The following is a 21,394-nucleotide window of genomic DNA, read 5'->3' as shown; positions in this document are numbered from 1 at the left end:
TGAACTCACTGAACGCTTCAGGCATAGCCCTCCTTACGCTAACTTTGATATCGTTTAGCTTCTGTTTGTCAGAGAGGTTTTGGCTGCGTTTAAACTTGCAGTGAAGCTCTTTGCTCTCGTGGTAGTTTCTTAAATTTGTTGTTGAACCACGGTGGGTTTTCCCGTCCCTCACAGTTTTACTCGGCACGTACCTGTCTAAAACGCATTTTACGATTGCCTTGAACTTTTTCCATAAACACTCAACATTGTCAGTGTCGGAACAGAAATTTTCGTTTTGATCTGTTAGGTAGTCTGAAATCTGGTCTTATTACTCTTGCTAAACAGATAAACCTACCTCCCCACAGTTGCCTCAGCGCCTGTTTTGGATAGTTCCATTTTGCCTTCCACGATAGCACGCTAATAGTTTACAAACTTAGCAGTTTCCACCCTGGGCCGAAAGCCACTATTCATGCAATTTTGGACGTCAGATAAATCTCTCCGTTTGCCCGTTACGACAACGACTGCATTGTCCCCCCACACCCCCACATTCGTCCCCCGCTTCCCCCGATACGCTTTATATACCTTATACTGTAGTGCTTCCAACTGTCGTCTGTGACTTGTTATTGGACGTTGACGTCGAACATCGGTGGTGGTCACATTAATGTGACTAGACCGTGTAGATCAGGGCCGGCCAGAAATTCTGCACGCGTGCGGTGCTCCTGCACATGTGCAACTTCCGGGCCACAGCGTGCACGCCGCAGCTGTCAGCGTTCATGTAGTGCATGTTCCTACGCACAGATGTCGCTTTATCCACTTGCTGGGACACACTGTACCGGCGCATTTTAGTGCTCTTTCCACAGCTTGCAAGCCAACCATGGGAAGGTATTTCGCGTATTAAACATTTAAAATACTGTCACAGTCTACTCATTGCGACGTCTACTTTTATGTTAACAATATAACCCAGTAAGACAAGTAATACAGTTAACAACCGTGGGTATTTATTAAGGCAGCTTGACTGATGGCACGTAAATAGGCGTAATGTTTTTGACCTAGTATTTAAGAAAGAAAGCACTTAGCTACTTCCAACGAACCTTATTCATGATTTCAAATAACATTAAACTAATGCAAGGTTTCCTATAACTAATTCTCGGTGCCCTAAGTTACGCCCACATAATTTCTGTCTCACTGACCTCTGAACAGAATGATAGCCGCAGACCTCTCGATGATCACCTGTTATTTCAATACCATTATTGCTGTATCTTTCATCAGTTCCGTCTGAAATCTGCATAATAACCGACAGTTAGATGAATGTTATGTTTTATCGACTTCAGCTGAGCGTAGCCCTTCACACATTAAAAAAAAAATGTAAGTATACATTGGAACAATCGGTTTAATGACCAACTTTACTGATAACAATGTAACATGGAGCAGAATGAGGCAATAATGCAGTTAGTAAACAACAGTTTTTAATTATGAAAGGAATAAATCCAGACACGTTTATCACTGGTCATGAGAAATGATAATTGAGGCGATGTGTCTCATCCATTTTCTTAAGGACATTTAATTTTGCTTGCCGTTCTTCACTGTTGAGTAGACTACACTCGTCTTTGCGATATGTATTGTAGTGTCTTTCATTTGAAAATTTACGCTGGCCGCCTATTATTCGGCGGCATAGCAAACAATGTGAGTTTTCAACAACGGCTACAAAAAAGAATTGCAGTTCCCAGTCATTTTTAAACGACTGAGAACATAGATCTCCTGCCCTTTTCTTTTTCACAGTACCTGCCATTTCTCAGTACGTCTCTGTTAAGGTTACGGTTACTAGGAGCAAACGGGACTGGGTATGTTGCGCTCTTGCTTGTACCTCATGAACAGGGAAGTGGAGCCGCCGCCTTCATTTAGGACACATGTCTAATAACAGATGTCGCTGTCGCACACGTGCACACGTGTGCAGCACTTCCGCACGTCTGCACACTGTGCAGCGTTTGGCTGGCCCTGGTGTAGGTGTAACGTAAGTCGTAGCGTCACATGGGCCCCTCGATGTTACAGGTGGTGGCACGAGTCCGGGACGCCGGTGGCTTCTTCCGGGCGCGTGTGGGCCTCGCAGGAGGCGCTGCACATCCTGGGGGCGCGGCAGGAGGACGCGGGAAGGTGGGAGTGTCGAGTAAACAACGCCTTCGGTGAGCAGCGGGTGCACGCCTCGCTGCAGGTCACCGCACCGCTCACCGTACACGTCACACCACACCTGCTGGTGAGGACCTCATCATACTCCCGTATTGCGGCGTTAACACCAACAGGTAACAACGTTACCAGTTATTTATTGCTTCCAGGCCATACATAATGAAGCAAATCCACACTCATATACGGGGCGTCATTCAAGTCCCGCTATCATTTAAAAAAGAAAAACTCATAACTTAAAAGGCGTTGTCCCGACTGACTTACTAATTCATCATCGCCCATTCCAGACCACTAAGGATAGAAACTTGAACTTTGCAGTAGTTTTGATCTCTTACAGTAGACGTCGTTTAAAAAGGGATTTTTCGAAATTCCATCCGTTGTTTGTTGTTGTGGTCTTAAGTCCAGAGACTGGTTTGATGCTGCTCTCCATGATACTCTATCCTGTACAAGCTTCTTCATCTCCCAGTACCTACCGCAACCTACATCCTTCTGAATCTGTTTAGTGTATTCATCTCTTGGTCTCCCTCTACGACTTTTACCCTCCACACCGCCCTCCAATACTATACTGGTGATACCTTGATGCCTCAGAACATGTCCTACCAAGCGATCTCTTCTCCTAGTCGAGTTGTGGCACAAATTTCTCTTCTCCCCAATTCTATTCAGTACCTTCTCATTAGTTATGTGGTCTACCCATCTAATCTTCAGCATTCTTCTGTAGCACCACATTTCGAAAGCTTCTATTCTCTTCTTGTCCAAACTATTTATCGTCCACGTTTCACTTCCATACATGGCTACACTCCATACAAATACTTTCAGAAACGACTTCCTGACACTTAAATCTATACTCGATGTTAACAAATTTCTCTTCTTCGGAAACGCTTTCCTTGCCATTGCCAGTCTACATTTTATATCCTCTCTACTTCGACCATCATCAGTTATTTTGCTCCCCAAATAAAAACTCATTTACTACTTTAAGCGTCTGAAATGGTTCAAATGGCTCTGAGCACTATGGGACTTAACAGCTATGGTCATCAGTCCCCTAGAACTTAGAACTACTTAAACCTAACTAACCTAAGGACAGCACACAACACCCAGCCATCACGAGGCAGAGAAAATCCCTGACCCCGCCGGGAATCGAACCCTGGCGTGGGAAGCGAGAACGCTACCGCACGACCACCAGATGCGGGCTACTTTAAGCATCTCATTTCCTAATCTAATTCCCTCAGCATCGCCCGATTTAATTCGACTACATTCCATTATCCTCGTTTTGCTTTTGTTGATGTTCATCTTATATCCTCCTTTCAAGACAAAAGGGGGAGAAATAGGGAATAAAAGATTTTTTTTCAAAATGTGACGCTATTAAGGGAATTTTGAAGTTAGGCCTACGAAAATTGGTATTTGATTTCTCGGTCAAGAATAAAGAAATACGTGTTTCTGAGTTTTTGGGAATTTAATCCTGATGGGTGAGATAGTGGATGAAAGTTCTTTTAAAAAAATCATTATTAAAGACTTATTGAAGTATTTTTAAAGCTTCATCTACGAAAGCTAGTATCTGATATGTCGGTTCTTGGAAATTCAGGTACTAATGAGGTGAAATAAGGAATGAATGTTCTATGAAATATTTTATTATAAATACACTTTCAAAGCTAAATCTATGAAAATTTGTATCTGGCGTCTCCGTTAGAAATAAAAAAAATATGCATTTCATTGTTTTTGGAAATTTAGCCCCTAAGGGAGTAAAATATTTAATTAAGAAAGTATTTTTAAAGATAAGTCTATAAAAATTGGTATGTGGCTTCTCCGTTGGAAATAAAAAAGTACGTGTTACACTATTTGTGGAAATTCAACCCCTATGAGGGTGAAATACGGGCAGACTGATTCACTGACTCGTCATCGTCCAGCCCAAATCGCTAAGGATAGAAAGTTGAAATTTGGAGAGGGTGTGGATTTTATACTGTAGGCATCTTTTAAGAAGGGATTATTCGATATTTCACTCCTAAGTGGATGAAATACGGGATGAAATGCTTTTTGAAAGTCTATCCCTATAAAGGCAATTTTGAAGGTAGAAGTACGAAAATTGGTATTTGGTTTCTCAATAAGAACGAAAAAAACGTGTTTCAGCACTTTTGGAAAGCAACTAGTAAGGGGGTAAAAAAGTGCGTGAAAATTGCTTTGAAACTAAATCACTATTAAAGACGTACTATAGCATTTTTAAAGCTACAGCTATGAAAATTGGCACTTGGCTTCTCAGTTACAAATGAAAAAATACCTGTTTCAGTCTTTTCGGAAGTCCAGCCACGTAAGAAATAGGGGACAAAAAGTTTTATGAAATTATTTCATTATGAAAGCATTTTCAGGTCTATATCTATGAAAATTTGTATTTGGCTTCTCTCTTAGAAATTTTAAAAAACATATGTGTTTCTTTGTTTTTGGAAATTCAAACCGTAAGGGGATGAATAGTTTTAAGAAAATATTTCGTTGTATTAAAATATTCTTAAAGTTAAATCTTTAAAAACTGGTATCTCACTTCTTGGTTAGATATAAGCCCTAAGGGGAAGAATAGTTTTAAGAAAATATTTCGTTGTATCAAAATATTCTTAAAGTTAAATCTTTAAAAACTGGTATCTCACTTCTTGGTTAGATAGAAAGAATATATGTTAGGGGATGAAAGTTGCAATGGAAATATCGCCACAAGGACGAAAAAGGCCATGACTGACAAACGCCTTAGACTCCACCTATCAGAATTGCTTTTTGGTCATAAGTTCATAAGTATCTTCGGAAAAGACCATACTTCTGCAGCCTTATTAGCGTGAAAAGTTTATAAGACGTTGCAATTTGTGAACAACATAAAAATTCGATTAAAGAAAAATTTTAAAAATGAAAAATCTGCGCAGACCAAACAGTCTACACGAACGAAGCAACAGGCGCTAAGCTCGTTACAGGTAACACACCGTGAGATGTTGTCAAGCATTAAGCAGCTCTCAAAGTTTTTTTTTCTGTTATGCCAGAATTTCAGTGTGTGCTCCACTCGTCGCTCGTAGAACATCAAGGCGAATACGAGTTCTACACATTTACAGCTCAACGTTGCAGCACCAGCAGTTCTGATTGATACATTGATCGTGCCAGAAGTTTAGCAGTATCATTGACTTCTATACGTACACGTGATCCTTGACGTATCCAAGCAAAAAGAAATCTAATGGCAGGAGAACGGGAAATCATGCGATGGTACTATCGCGACGCGTCCACCTCTCGGGAAATGTACCATTCACCACATCCCACACTTTCATATTCCAATGTGGGAGTGCACCATTATGTTGGAACATAATTGATGGCTGCAGCTCATCGATCTCTGGAAGCAGGAATTCTTCGAGCGTGTGCGTTCTGAGCATTTGCCGTTATGATTTTCTCTGCGAAGAAAAATAGACCTGTCACCTTATTGCGTATTAGGGCGTACCAAACATTAAGCTTCGGGCTACCAGGGATGTATTCATGAGGTGTGTTTTGTGCGTTTTCGGACCCCCTTAATCCTAATGTTGCGTCGATTCACATGTCCAGAAATGTACAATCTTTAGGGGGATGCGATTAATCCTTTACGTCCCGCCGACAGTGAGATCACTGAAGACGGAGCACAAGCTCGGATTATGGAAGGATGAAGAAGGAATGCAGCTATGCCCTTTCGAAGGCGCCATAGCGGCATTTGCCTTAAGAGATTTAAGGAAATCACGGAAAACCTAGACTAGGATGGCCGGACGTGTCGTCCTTCCGAATGCGTGTCCATTGTGCTAACCTCTGCACTATCCCTCTCGCTCAAATGTGAAACCTTGCTTCATCTGAAAACAGGCACTTTCTCAGGTAGTCACTGTCAACATTTATGACGGTCAGCAGAGAACATGCGAAAGCATTCCGCAAAAGACGGTCATCCGGCTGTACTGCTTGGACCATTTGCACTTCACACGCGAAGAGATGTAATCGCGTATAACACTTTATGGACAAATGGTTCAAATGGCTCTAAACACTATGGGACTTAACATCTGAGGTCATCAGTCCTCAAGAACTTAGAACTACTTAAACCTAACTAACCTAAGGACATCACACACATCCATGCCCGAGGCAGGATTCGAACCTGCCACCGTAACAGCAGTGCGGTTCCGGACTGAAGCGCCTAGAACCGCTCGTCCACAGCGGCCGGCCTTTATGGACAAATGTCCTTGATTCCTGCAGCGCGCGCGATGTACGACAAAACAACTTCTGGGGTCTGCGTTGAATGCAACTTGCCGGTGGAGCACACCATACTGGCGCTGATAATACGCAAGTACTGTTATCAAAGATTTAGATCCAGCATACCAAATGACACACTGCACCACCTCCTGGTTTGTCTCCATTTTCACGCAGTAGCATTTAACTCTGCAACAAAAGAAAAAGAGAAAAACCTCCGAGAACTGTGAAACGTTTTACAACAAGCTAAGATTCTCAGTCTCTAATTGTTTACAAAGTTATGATTTTTTTTAAATGAGAGAGGCATGTTATGGACACACTGCACAAAAAATATAAAAAAATAGTTATGTATCTTACTATCTAGCAGTATGTGTAACACAGTTGCCACATGCTGATCTACCTTATGACATGCCAGCCATTTGTATTGGCCACCCTTCTTGAGGTGTTGGACTTCAGCCATTTATATACGTGCAACATTCTGCACGTATTGCGAGGGGCAATAACTATCTGATGACCTGACAGAAAAAGAAATGGCAGTCGATATGTAAGACAAATCGCAGGGGTGTCCAACTTCTTAGCTTACGTGGACCACACTGGGCGGCACATAAAATTCTTAACACTAACAAAAACCGCTGAGCATTAAAAAAAAAGAGGGCAAGAGAACGGTCGGAGACACAGACTTAATAAACTAATTTAAAATTTATTGATTTATGATTCTCTCTTCTAAAAATGCAAGCTGGAATTATTTTGACATTTTATATATGAGGTTCCAGTACCTTCATAACGTCACGAAAACGGAATATTATGGAATCTTCTTTTTTCTAGATTGTGTGAGAATTGCTGACCACATGAGTCGCATTGGTATTTGCTTTGGGCTTCAGGCAGTGTGATGGACACCTATGGCTTAGAGGATCCAGTATTACAGTCATAATTTCACAGAGCTTTGGAAGATGTGGGTTCAAATAAGGCAGAGGACACAGGAACATTCCTTTGAAATTTCTAAAATCGTTAGGAAATGTGGCAACCAAACGAGTATTCAAGTTTATTTGTAAAAACTTTGAGGTTGTAGACATAGCATCAGACTATCGGAAAAGTATAATACACATAATCTGGGAGATAGCAAGGGCCGATAAATGCGAGAACATATCTACAATCAGTTTAGCACCTCATGCATCCAAGTTGCTGACAAGAATAATATACAACAGAAGAATAAAGAAACTTTAGGATCTGTTACGTGTCGAATAGTTTAGCTTTAGGAAAGGTAATTAAGCCTTAAGAGAAATAAAGACACGTTCATACGATCTGTCGCATAGGATCTGTCGACCTAAAAAAGCCGTTCGGCAATGAAAAATTGTACAAGATGTTAGCCATTCTCATAAGCTGTGGTGTAAGTTATATAGAAAGACACATAATACACAATAAGTACAAGAATCAGGAGGCAATAATAAGACTGGAAGACCAAGGATATTGTACTATTCTTTAAAAAAAGGAGTAAAACGGGGATGTAGCTTCTCGCCCCTACATTTCAGTCTATACATCGAAGAAGCAATAACGGAAATAATAAAAGGTTCAAGAGCGAAATTAAAATTGAGGCTGAAAGCATATCAAGGATAAGATTCGCTGATGACATTGTTATCATCAGTGAAAGTGTAAAAGAATTATAGAACGTGTTGACTGGAATGACGAGCCTATTATGGACACACTATGGATTGAGATCAAAGCAGAGGAAAACGAAAATAATGACTAGTAGCAGACAAAAGATTAGCAACGAACATAACATCCAAAATGGGAACCACGAAACAAACTGAAGAAATTCTGCTATCTGGTGGACGAAGTGAGGAGGACATAAAGAATAGACTAGCACAACCAAAGTGGGCATTCCTAGTCAAAAGAAATGTGCTAGTATCAAGCATAGATCCTAAGTTGAGAACGATATTTATCAGAATGTACATTTGGAAAATGGTTCAAATGATTCTAAGCATTATGGGACTTAACATCTGAGGCCATCAGTCCCCTAGACTTAGAACTACTTAAATCTAACTAAGGACATCACACACATCCATTCCCCAGGGAGGATTCGAATCTGCGAGCGTAGCAGCAGCGCTGTTCCGGACTGAAGCGCCTAGGACCCCTCGGCCACAGCGGCCGGCCTACACTTGGAGCTCATGTTTGTATGGAAGTGCATCGTGTACAGTTGGAAAACCGGAAAAGAAAACAATTAAAGCGTTTCGTATGTGGTGCTATAGACTGCTGTTGAAATTAGGTTGACTGGTAGACCGGTAGATCGGCGAGAAAGGGAACATATTGGGAACATTGACAAAAGAAGGGACAGGATGGTAGAACATGTCTTAAGGCATCAAGTAATATTTCCTTCGTACTTGAGGAAGCTGCAGAGGGAGAAAACTGTAGAGGAAGACAGAGGCTGAATAACATCCAACAAATAATTGAGGACGTAGGGATCAAGTGCTATTCTGAAATGAAGTGGTTGGCACAGTACATGAATTCGTAGCGTTCCACATCCAACCAACAGAAGCACGGAAGACTAATTATTGCTCGCCTCCCCCCCCCCCCCCCCGCCAAACAAACAAAGCTCCAGTACCAATAAAAGTGGTCTACGGCATGAAACTCGCCTCTTCTGCGCAGCAGCTCAGTTCTGTACCACTGACCCTCCGTATTAAAAATTTTAAAATGTTTTGTAATAAATTTGCCTTTATTGTTACATTAAGCAACGATTACAAGAAGAAGTTGGCAAAAAGTAACCAATCGGTTGTTTTAAGAAGTTGATTTCAATTTGGGATAAAATTTTAAAAGTTTTCACAAACTTAACCGTTATTGTCAATGGCCTTGCCGCAGTGGTAACACCGGTTCCCGTCAGACCACCGAAGTCAAGCGCTGTCGGACTGGGCTAGCACTTGGATGGGTAACCATCTGATCTGCCGAACGCTGTTGGCACGCTGGGTGCACTCAGCCCTTGTGAGGCAAACTGAGGAGCTCCTTGACTTGAGAAGTAGCGGCTCCTGTCTCGGAAACTGACATACGGCCGGGAGGGCGGTGTGCTGACCACATGTCCCTCCATAACCGCATCCAGTGGACGCATGTGGGCTGAGGATGACACGGCGGCTGGTCGGTACCTTTGAGCCTTCATGACCTGTGCGGCAGGAGTTTAGTTTTTTAACCTTTATTATAATAGTAAGCAATGAATACAATAAGAAGTTGATATCATGTTAACAATTAATTGTTTTACGCAGCTGGTTTCACTTTGGAGCCACTGGAACATACAGTTTTCAAATACCCATTATTTTATGTGATACATTTGAAAGCAAATTCCAATTTTTCCTAGATGCTATCCCAAATCCCGAAACATCGATTAATATATAATGTCTAAAACAAATGATAGTCCTACATAACAAGCGAAAATAGGCCTCAAATTTAATAAATTTTGCATCAAAACTACATACTGCCCCAGTGGTTTCATTTCGTAACGACTCATAAAAGCTTTAGTACGAATTCAAATTTAGGTTACCGTAACTTTAGATATATTTACTTTCACTGTCAATTATCTCCTCAAAATGGCCACTAAAAAAAAGCATAATTTCATCTCCTGCAGCAGCACTGGTGGTTTCGTGGTAAAGGCAACGCTATTTAAAAATGGTGGTTTCAGATACAAACCACTGGTACTCAAAGTGTTCAACACGTGTTTTCTCGAGCGTCATGTGAGACATGCCTTACGCTGTGGCGACCCCACATCTACCAGGCGAGACGCGACTGAGTGGTCAGAAACCACAGGCAGAGTTGTCCCATTTGACGATCAGCCGTGAATGACCCCCACTGTCGTTGCTATATGCACCGAAAGGCGCGGTTAGAGATACATATCAGAGCAGTCTGTTACAGACAGGATTGCAGTGATCATGAGAGCACGTCGCGAGTTAAACGTGAGTCGATCGACTGTGCAAGACACATTGGTCATACCGTATCGTAAATTACCCCAAAAATTGTGTTTTTGAGGTCAATGATGTCAAGGTTGGATCTTCAGTATTGGAGAGACGAAGTTTCCACTCGCGTAACCCACAGCACAGAACGGCCACAAGTCTTTGATGACCAGACGTCACGCAGAGCCATACAGGGCGATCGACGCAGTTCACCACAGATTTGAATGTGGGGCATCAGGAACCCATTTATACCAGCACTGTACGGAGACAGAAGAATTGTATACTCTCCAGCAGCTGACGCCTGACTCATGTCCGTTTGCTGACATCTCCACACACAACGACTGACAACAGCCTGCGAACATCCTCTATGGACCGTGCAAAAGCGCTAGCGTGTAGCATGGTCCGAGATGTGACACACCACCCCATACGCAGCCGTTTGTGTTGTGTTATTAACTGCAGTCTTTGCGTGGGACGATAGTTCCTTACTTTGGCTGCTGTTAGTCTCTGCCTTTGGCGCGGTATGATGCAGAATGTTGCAGAGTGTCCAATGCTTTTTCTCTTATGACAGGCTGAGATGTAAAAGTGTTACAATGTACTTGGTGCACGATACAACGGTCTTTCATTGTGGTGATCAGAGCTTGTTGATCAGAACCATGACGATGAGTATCACTGTCCACACATTCCCATGCAGGCCAACACCTGGCCACTGTCTCATAAGAGTGCCTCATAAGCTGAGCGGAATGGCCGCGCGGTTTCAGGCGCCATGTCACGGACTGCGCGACCCATCCCGCCGGAGGTTCGAGTCCTCCTTCGGGCATGGGTGTGTATGTTGTTCTTAGCATAAGTTAGTGTAAGTAGTACGTAAGTCTAGGGACCGATGACCTCAGCAGTTTCGTCACTTAGGAATACACACATATTTGAACATTTTGAGTGCCTCATAAATCTGTACAATCCACAATTCGACAAGCCAGCTAAATGGAGACACACAATGAGGCCGCTTTCAAACTCTGTGAGGTTCTGATGACGCAGTCTCAACCGAGGACGTGGCATCTCCGTGTCCTTCACAGTCACCACGAAACATCTGATGCTGTTCACTCTCTTTATATACCGTTCCAGGTCTGGTAACGACATTAAATACGTACAACGTTAATTTACTTTGGCAGCTGTTCTACCTGTTATAGAGAATTGCAACAAATCAATTACATACGCACCAATCGTATGTATGTGAGCGACGTTCCACTGACGTCCGACATCTTCTAGGTGCTTCACTTCTTTTGGCAGGCTGTGTACTTTAGGAAAACATCCAAGATCCAAAAACTGGACTGGAATTTACACATCTAAAAGCTCATACAACGCCTTCAGCTGATTCCTAGCAACTTCCACCAATAATCTCCACAAAGAAAAAGATATGTACGGTTCAAAGTCAGTTTCTCGGAGTGGCAAATTCGGAGAAGCATACATCCTACGTCTACTGTACAACCGACGTGACTGAAGAGGAATCAAAGGAAGATGGTGTCTCTGCTTTTATCCCCCTTTGCGATGCGTTCTCCGGAAAGATAGGACGAATTCTCCAAGAACAGTAAGTGAAGACTATTTTCCGCCTTCTAGTTACAAAAAAAAAAAAAATGGTTCAAGTGGCTCTGAACGCTATGGGACTTAACTTCTAAGGTCATCAATCCCCTATAACTTAGAACTACTTAAACCTAACTAACCTACAGAAATCACACACATCTATGCCCAAGGCAGGATTCGAACCTGCGACCGTAGCGGGCGCGCGGTTCCACACTGTAGTGCCTAGAACCGCTCGGCCACTCTGGCCAGCCTCTAGTTAAAACACTGCTCGGTAGTGTCAAGGAAGACCTCAGACGAAGGAAGACAGGGCCTATATTATTCTTATCCGCAGCTTGGATGCATGAGCTATTAGCTGATTTTGCGGTAATTCTCGCACTTGTCGGCTCTTGCAATCTTCGGAAGAATGTGAACGATGTTTTTCCGAAAGTCAGACAGCATATCGTCAGTCTAATACGTTCCACACACCAAAGTAAATAGTTGTTTTGTTGCCACTTCCCCCAATGATTTTAGAATTTCTGATGCAATATTATCTATCTCTTCTACCTGGCCGGCCGGTGTGGCTGAGTGGTACTAGGCGCTTCAGTCTGGAACCGCGCGACCGCTACGGTCGCAGGTTCGAATCCTGCCTCGAGCATGGATGTGTGTGATGTCCTTAGGTTAGTTAGGTTGAAGTAATTCTAAATTCTAGTGGACTGATGACCTCACATGTTGAGTCCCATAGTGCTCAGAGCCATTTTTTTAACCTTCTACCTGATTCAATCTTAAATCTTCCAAAGCTCTTTTAAATTCTGATGCTGATGCTGGATTCCCTATCTCTTCTATATAAACTCCTGTTTCTTCTTCAATCACGTGATCAGACAAATCTTGTTCCTGATACAGGTGTTCAATGTACTCTTCCCCCTATCCACTCTCTGTTCAGCGTTTAACAATGAAATTCCCATTGTACAGGGCTATTACAAATGATTGAAGCGATTTCATAAATTCACTGTAGCTCCATTCATTGACATATGGTCACGACACACTACAGATACGTAGAAAAACTCATAAAGTTTTGCTCGGCTGAAGCCGCACTTCAGGTTTCTGCCGCCAGAGCGATCGAGAGCGCAGTGAGACAAAATGGCGACAGGAGCCGAAGAATCGTATGTCGTGCTTGAAATGCACTCACACCAGTCAGTCATAACAGTGCAACGACACTTCAGGACGAAGTTCAACAAAGATCCACCAACTGCTAACTCCATTCGGCGATGGTATGCACAGTTTAAAGCTTCTGGATGCCTCTGTAAGGGGAAATCAACGGGTCGGCCTGCAGTGAGCGAAGAAACGGTTGAACGCGTGCGGGCAAGTTTCACGCGTAGCCCGCGGAAGTCGACGAATAAAGCAAGCAGGGAGCTAAACGTACCACAGCCGACGATTTGGAAAATCTTACGGAAAAGGCTAAAGCAGAAGCCTTACCGTTTACAATTGCTACAAGCCCTGACACCCGATGACAAAGTCAAACGCTTTGAATTTTCGGCGCGGTTGCAACAGCTCATGGAAGAGGATGCGTTCAGTGCGAAACTTGTTTCCAGTGATGAAGCAACACTTTTTCTTAATGGTGAAGTGAACAGACACAATGTGCGAATCTGGGTGGTAGAGAATCCTCACGCATTCGTGCAGCAAATTCGCAATTCACCAAAAGTTAACGTGTTTTGTGCAATCTCACGGTTTAAAGTTTACAGCCCCCTTTTCTTCTGCGAAAAAAACGTTACAGGACACGTGTATCTGGACATGCTGGAAAATTGGCTCATGCCACAACTGGAGACCGACAGCGCCGACTTCATCTTTCAACAGGATGGTGCTCCACCGCACTTCCATCATGATGTTCGGCATTTCTTAAACAGGAGATTGGAAAACCGATGGATCGGTCGTGGTGGAGATCATGATCAGCAATTCATGTCATGGCCTCCACGCTCTCCCGACTTAACCCCATGCGATTTCTTTCTGTGGGGTTATGTGAAAGATGCAGTGTTTAAACCTCCTCTACCAAGAAACGTGCCAGAACTGCGAGCTCGCATCAACGATGCTTTCGAACTCACTGATGGGGACATGCTGCGCCGAGTGTGGGAGGAACTTGATTATCGGCTTGATTGCCGAATCACTAAAGGGGCACATATCGAACATCTGTGAATGCCTAAAAAAACTTTTTGAGTTTTTGTATGTGTGTGCAAAGCATTGTGAAAATATCTCAAATAATAAAGTTATTGTAGAGCTGTGAAATCGCTTCAATCATTTGTAATAACCCTGTACTCTTAATATTACCAGTCTTCCTTTTTCTTAATTTCACCGAAGGTTGTTTTGACTTCTCTGCATGCTGAGTTACTCCTTCCCACAATCATATCTTTTTCGACTTCTCACGTTTCATGCAGCCATTTCACCTTAGCTTTCCTGCACTTCCTGTTTATTTCATTTCTAAGTGACTTGTATTTCTGCATTCCTGAATTTCCCTGAAGATTTTTGTTCTTGCTTTTGTCATCTATCAACTGAAGTATTTCTTCTCTTACCCATGGTTTCCTCGCAGTTTCCTTCTTCCCGACATCTGTGATTGCACTTTTTACACATGTCCATTTCTCTTCAACTGAATTGCCTGCTGAGCTACTCCTTATCGCAGTATCTATTGCCTCAGAGAACTCAGAGAGTACCTCTTTATTCTTTAGTATTTCCGTATCCCACTTCTTCGAGCATTGGTTGTTCCTCACTAGTTTCTCAAACTTATGCGTTAGACACTCGATTAGAACAATCGGCTTCTCACGTGCCGATGTAGTTATGTTACACACCACAATGTTATACGCTACAATTCGGTGCCCTCCAATCGCAGAGTGTTACAACTTGTTTCAGTGCAGCAGCAAGTTCGACCGAGTAATGTGCATGATGTGTAATACCTCAAACAATATTGAGAACTGAATACAAAATTCGGAGACATTACTTTCCGGCACATCCTGTTACATGTTTTGCGACATTTCTTAGATGTTATTTGATAACGATTAAAAAAAAAGGAAACAGCAGGTAAATTTGAAAATTGTGAAGCCTGTGATGGACAATGTAACCATTTGATAAATATATCGAGGCTGTGTACCTATCTGCGAACAAAATTATCCTCAATCCTGTCAGTTTCCCCACTTTTGCTGACAAGTCAGTCCCCAAGTCCACCAGCCACCCCAATTCGGTTTACTCGCCATTTCTGTTAGCCCCTCATTTCTGCTAGCCTCCCATTTCTCCTAGCCTCCAATTCAGCTAGTCCCCCTACTTAGCTAGCCTTCAATTTTGCTTGCCCTCACCTAGCGTGCCACCAAGTCTTCTAGTGACCAAGACCACTACTCAGGACCACTACTCCTCAATGTCACTACACTTCAAGGCCACACTAGTCCTCAAGGCCACTATGGCGTCAATTTGGTAGCTTCCAGTTCTGCTACTCCCCCCCCCCCCTTCCCCTTGTGGAAGGGGAGGGGGGGGGGGTGGCTCCACAAGCACAAGTCTGCATGTGACTGAGACCACTACTCTTCAAGGCTGCTATTCTTCAAGACCACTACCCGTCAAGACCATTTAGTGAACTAACCCCCAGGATCAGTAACCCAAAGTCTGGTAGACTCTAAGCCTATTAGCCTCAGATCCCTTAGCCCCTATGTGCCTTACCCCAAGTCAGTCGGACCAAAGTCTGCTCAGACCGGGATCCACCCAATCTCACATTGTTTGTACTGCTGGTCCTGTTGCAGGTGGTGAATTCGGGAGAGGCGGCTACGTTCAACTGCACAGTGTCTGGCTCACCGGTGGCCAGCGTGGAGTGGCTGCACAACGCGGAGCCCCTGCCTGCTGGGCGCGCGAGGCTATTGTCGCCGCTGGTGCTCCATGTCGCTGCAGCGTCGCGAGCCCACCGCGGTGTCTACCAGTGCGTCGCCAGGGGCAACGGAGACAGCGCCCAGGCCAGCGCGGAACTCCGGCTCGGAGGTAAGCGAGCTGCGCAGTCAGCTAGCCAGACCATACCGTGCCGGACAGCTTAGGGTTAGCTCAGATACAGAGACTGTGGCTCAATAGTGAAACAACACCAACCTGGCATATTACACTGCAGCACGTACAAGGTGTTTGTGCGACGGTACTACGGAATGGAAATACACTACTGGCCTTTAAAATTGCTACACCATGAAGATGACGAGCTACAGACGCGAAATTTGACCCAGAGGAAGAAGATGCTGTGATATGCAAATGATTAGCTTTTCAGAGCATTCACACAAGGTTGGGGCCAGTGGCGACACCTACAACATGCTCACACGAGGAAAGTTTCCAACCGATTTCTCATACACACACAACAGTTGACCAGCGTTGCCTGGTGAAACGTTGTTGTGATGCCTTGTGTAAGGAGGAGAAACGCGTACCATCTCGTTTCCGTCTTTGATAAACGCCGGATTGTAGCCTATCACGATTGTGGTTTATCATATCGCGACATTGCTGCTCGCGTTGGTCGAGATCCAATGACTGTTAGCAGAATATGGAATCGGTGGGTTCAGGAGGGTAATACGGAACGCCTTGCTGGATCCCAACGGCCTCGTATCACTAGCAGTCGAGATGACGGGCATCTTATCCGCATGGCTGTAACGGATCGTGCAGCCACGTCTCGATACCTGAGTCAACAGATGGGGACGTTTGCAAGACAACAACCATCTGCACTAACAGTTCGACGACGTTTGCAGCAGCATGGACTATCAGTTCGGAGACCGTGACTGCGGTTACCCTTGATGCTGCATCACAGACAGGAGCGCCTGAGATGGTGTACTCAACGACGAACCTGGCTGCACGAATGGCAAATCGTAATTTTTTCGGATGAATCCAAGTTCTGTTTACAGCATCATGATGGTCGCATCCGTGTTTGGCAACATTGCGGTGAACGCACATTGGAAGCTTGTATTCGTCATCGCCATACTGGCGAATCACCCGGCGTGATGGTATGGGGTGCCATCGGTTACACGTCTCCGTCACCTCTTGTTCGCATTGACGGCGCTTTGAACAGTGGACGTTACATTTCAGATGTCTTACGACCCGTGGCTCTACCCTTCATTCGATCCCTGTGAAACCCAACATTTCAGCAGGATAATGCACGACCGCATGTTGCAGGTCCTGTATGGGCCTTTCTGGTCGCAGAAAATGTTCGACTGCTGCCCTGGCCAGCACATCCTCCAGATCTCTCACCAACTGAAAACGTCTGGTCAATGGTGGCGGAGCAACTAGCTCGTCACAATACGCCAGTCACTACTCTTGATGAACTGTGGTATCGTGTTGAAGCTGCTGGGCAGCTGTACCTGTACACGCCATCCAAGCTGTGTTTGACTCAACGCCCAGGCGTATCAAGGCCGTTATTACGGTCAGAGAGGTGGTTAATCTGGGTACTGATTTCTCAGGATCTATGCACCCAAATTGCGTGAAAATGTAATCACATATCAGTTCTAGTATAATATATTTGCCCAATGAATACCCGTTTAACATCTGCATTTATTCTTGGTGTAGGAATTTTAATGGCTAGTCTATTATGCAAATGTTTAAGTCAATACGTCTCTTGGAGAAAACATCAATCGTTCTCAACAAATCCTTCCAGGCCTACAGTTCTTTAATCTCCTTAGTACATACTGGGGGCATTTGAAGAGTCCGCGCAAAGTCCGAGAGATGGCACCACCGGCGCGTACCGATGTCATGTTTAGTTAGTAGCATCTTTGGAAAGAACGCACACCAAGCTTTAGCCATATTGGTCTATTTCTTTGCGGTTGGCTTTCTAGTGAATCAAGGAAGTCGAGTGATTGTCAAGAAATGGACGAAGAAGAATTTCGTGTGGTGATTAAACATTACTTTATGACAGGCAAAACGCCTCAGGAGACTAAATACGGTGACTCTGCACCTTCGATTAGAACAGTTTATAAGTGCTATAAGCATATTTCCAGGATATCAGCGCCATGTAGATTGACGTGCAGACAACTATGCGCTTTTTCGGGTGTGATTCTGGCGGCGTTTTGCCGCGACAGATGCTCGCGTAACTGGCGATTCCATCTCTCGCATAAATTGTGCCCATATCCATCATTCCCCCCAACCCTTTCCTTTACTAGCAACTGCTGCACCACTGCTCTGCCATGAAAGCCACTTCATCGCTCATTCATAATGAGAGCAATTAATCATTGAGATAAATAGGACACCTCGTTTATAAACATGGCTGCCACTCTAAAAGCCACGGGCGTACAGGTATAATCTCATGTACTGTTATTTTTGCTGCTGACACTTTATCTAATTAGTTGTCTGCAGAAGTAAAAGCTGTTTAATGGAGTAACGAATCATATCAAAAGAATGTTATGTGGCAGATTGCAGTTACTACCCAAATTAATTGTTGGAGATCAAAATTGTGGTGCTATGTGTATAAAAAAATGCAGATAGTATTACGAAGGCAGACATGGCAAGTAATTCAAATACTAGGCATGGGACGTAAAGGTTCATTTACAGTCTACTTTCCCAAATCGGTTAGGTGTGAAGAGTATACTGGAAAAGACTGAAACACATCCAATAAAATGATTTATTCATGTTGAAAAGAAGGTTAATTAGAGATATGCAAATATAATATATAATTATAAACCTATAAGAAAATACGGTAATGGAAGACCACATAAAATATCCAAACACCAATTTTGATATATCGGAAGATGGGACAGTCTTTTTTTCTAGCGATCGATCTGTGCATTGTACTAGGAACAATGTAATAACAGCTTCACTGGGACAACATTCAGTCGCATTAGTCACTGAGTGAGGCGACAATTCCTTTATTGAAGGGCGGTGCAGTCGTCTTTCTAACTGCCATTGCAGTCCTTTGAAATCGTAAGACACATCGCAATAAAACCACCTAATCATGAGGTGTATATCTTACCTGCATGTATTTCTTAAATTGACACTGCGGTGCAGAGACATGAAAATAATACGACTCTCTCTGTAAAGCAAGCCTGATCAATTAAGGAGACCGCACTCAAATACTATACAAATAAATTAACTAGTGCAGCGTAACAGGTCTGTGACGCTGGTTAATTATAATTTCTGTACAGCATCAGCAATAAACTGAGATTTATTCATCAGCTTAGTCTCATGCAGATTTAGAAGTATCGTTCGATGGTGCTAAGAACCTAATTGTCAATGCCAATACAGAAAAATTGCGCGACATAGGAAGTGACGAGAAGTATATGGTGTAACACGGAAGTTCAAGTCTCATATCTAAAAATGGTTCAAATGGCTCTGAACACTATGGGACTTAACAGCTATGGTCATCAGTCCCCTAGAACTTAGAAATACTTAAACCTAACTAACCTAAGGACATCACACAACACCCAGGCATCACGAGGCAGAGAAAATCCCTGACCCCGCCGGGAATCGAACCCGGGAACCCGGGCGCGGGAAGCGAGAACGCTACCGCACGACCACGAGCTGCGGCCCCTCATATCTAAAGTTATTTGCTTGCGCCACTGCAGATTAAACCCCAAATTTAATAGACACCTCCTATTCTTCAACTGTCGAGGCAAATACTGCATACCATATTTTATCTCCTCCCCATGAACCATGGACCTTGCCGTTGGTGGGGAGGCTTGCGTGCCTCAGCGATACAGATGGCCGTACCGTAGGTGCAACCACAACGGAGGGGTATCTGTTGAGAGGCCAGACAAACGTGTGGTTCCTGAAGAGGGGCAGCAGCCTTTTCAGTAGTTGCAGGGGCAACAGTCTGGATGATTCACTGATCTGGCCTTGTAACAATAACCAAAACGGCCTTGCTGCGCTGGTACTGCGAACGGCTGAAAGCAAGGGGAAACTACAGCCGTAATTTTTCCTGAGGGCATGCAGCTCTACTGTATGGTTGGTAGGACGTGTTCTGAGGCATCAAGGGATCACAAATTTATCATTGGAGGGCAGCGTGGAGGGTGAAAATCGTAGAGGGAGACCACGAGATGAATACAGTAAGCAGATTCAGAAGGATGTAGGTTGCAGTAGATACTGGAAGATGAAGAAACCTGCACAGGATAGGGTAGCATGGAGAGCTGCATCACCCAGTCTCAGGACTGAAGACCACAACAACAACATATTTTATCTAATGTTAAAAGTTCGTTTCTGTGCAAACGCGACCCTGTTACACTGCCCACCCACCACTCTCAAAGCCGACCGCTGTAACCGAGTGGTTCTAGGCGCTTCAGTCTGGAACCGCCCGACTGCTACGGTCGCAGGTTCGAATCCTGCCTCGGGCATGGATGTGTGTGATATCCTTAGGTTAGTTAAGTTTAAGTAGTTCTAAGTCTCGGGGACTGATGACCTCAGATGTCAAGTGCCATAGTGTTTAGAACCATTTGACCATTTGAACCACTCTCAACCACCCCACACTGACTCCAGGACTACCTAATGGTTATCTGTTTCTAAGAGGCGTCTCAGCAGTTTAAAGATATGAAATTTATTTTTAATATAAACTTAATGGTAACAAAAGGAAAGAGAAGAAATCTAACACAATTTCTTGCTAACAGCTCGATGGTTGCACAAAACTGCTACTGCGCTACACTCGCCATTGTACAAAGAAGCTTGCACCATTGTGGAAATATTCCTCAGAATATTTCTGCCTCAGCTAAAACATGCCTCCCATCTAGCTTACAAAATTAAATCTGTGCTAAAAATAAAAAAAAGGTCCAGCGTTCAGGAAGTTTATCGGTCCTCCTCTCTTTTCCTTTTTTCCCGTTCTTCCCTCCACCCCCCTCCACAGCTGCATGTAAACGGCCACACCACACTCCCCCGACAATTCCCACTGTAATGGGAGCCAAACAAAGCCTGCGCGCTCGTCTATATATGGAAGGATGTGGTGCGTAATGAAGAGTTTGTGCCAGAAGGGTGCTTTTAAAAAAAAACTGCGACCGAGCCGCGCCCCTATTAATGCGAGTTACTGCCGCCGTAAAGTTGGCAGCCGTGCGGCACGAATCCCCCGCGGCCACTGTGCCACTGTGTGGTTCCCCTCCCCCCCCCCGGCCAACCCCATACCGCGTCCTGTCTACCCCCTCCACTACGCCTCGCACCACCAAGACAACAGCCACGCTGGACGTGTTCCGAGCCGCGGCGGAACGCGCGCTCTAAATCCCCGGCGTAACATTGCCCACGCCATTGGCAACAATGGCACATTTCTCCCGCACACCACCCCCCGCGAGTGCGTGTTACTCGTTTCCCGCGCGGAAAACCCGCGTGTGAGAGAATATTTCGATGCAGCAGATTCTGCATCTGCATTTCGTCGACATCAGAAGTCCATGTTGGAAGGTACTTCACACCCCATTGAATTATTAACTGTATTTCTCATTACAGTTACTTACAGAGCAATGGAGGAGAGTGATTTCGCATATATGTCTGCAAATACTGAAACCAGTCTGGCTGTATTTCTTGCAGTAGTTACCACAATATTTCATACATTGAAATGGAAATTAAGTCCCATGCTTCTTTACAGAGCGTAG

At 44.0% G+C, this 21,394-nt stretch overlaps 1 protein-coding gene and 1 pseudogene across 1 annotated transcript in view; both read left to right on the top strand.

Moving 5' to 3' along the window:
- Nucleotides 1–1,495: 1,495 nt before the first annotated feature.
- LOC126133935 (Down syndrome cell adhesion molecule-like protein Dscam2) overlaps nt 1,496–21,394 on the top strand; it is a 367,718-nt gene continuing 347,819 nt past the window's right edge. The window contains exons 1-3 of the mRNA XM_049915191.1: nt 1,496–1,512; nt 2,029–2,230; nt 15,623–15,854. Coding sequence (XP_049771148.1) covers nt 1,496–1,512; nt 2,029–2,230; nt 15,623–15,854 — 451 coding nt within the window. The remainder of the gene's footprint in view (nt 1,513–2,028; nt 2,231–15,622; nt 15,855–21,394) is intronic.
- Nucleotides 9,207–9,324, top strand: LOC126100916 (5S ribosomal RNA; annotated as a pseudogene).

Source organism: Schistocerca cancellata, chromosome 1 (genome assembly GCF_023864275.1).
Source record: "Schistocerca cancellata isolate TAMUIC-IGC-003103 chromosome 1, iqSchCanc2.1, whole genome shotgun sequence".
Lineage (NCBI taxonomy): Eukaryota > Metazoa > Arthropoda > Insecta > Orthoptera > Acrididae > Schistocerca > Schistocerca cancellata.
The sequence above is the reverse complement of the archived record's forward strand: the minus strand, read 5'-3'. Positions and strand labels throughout refer to the sequence as shown.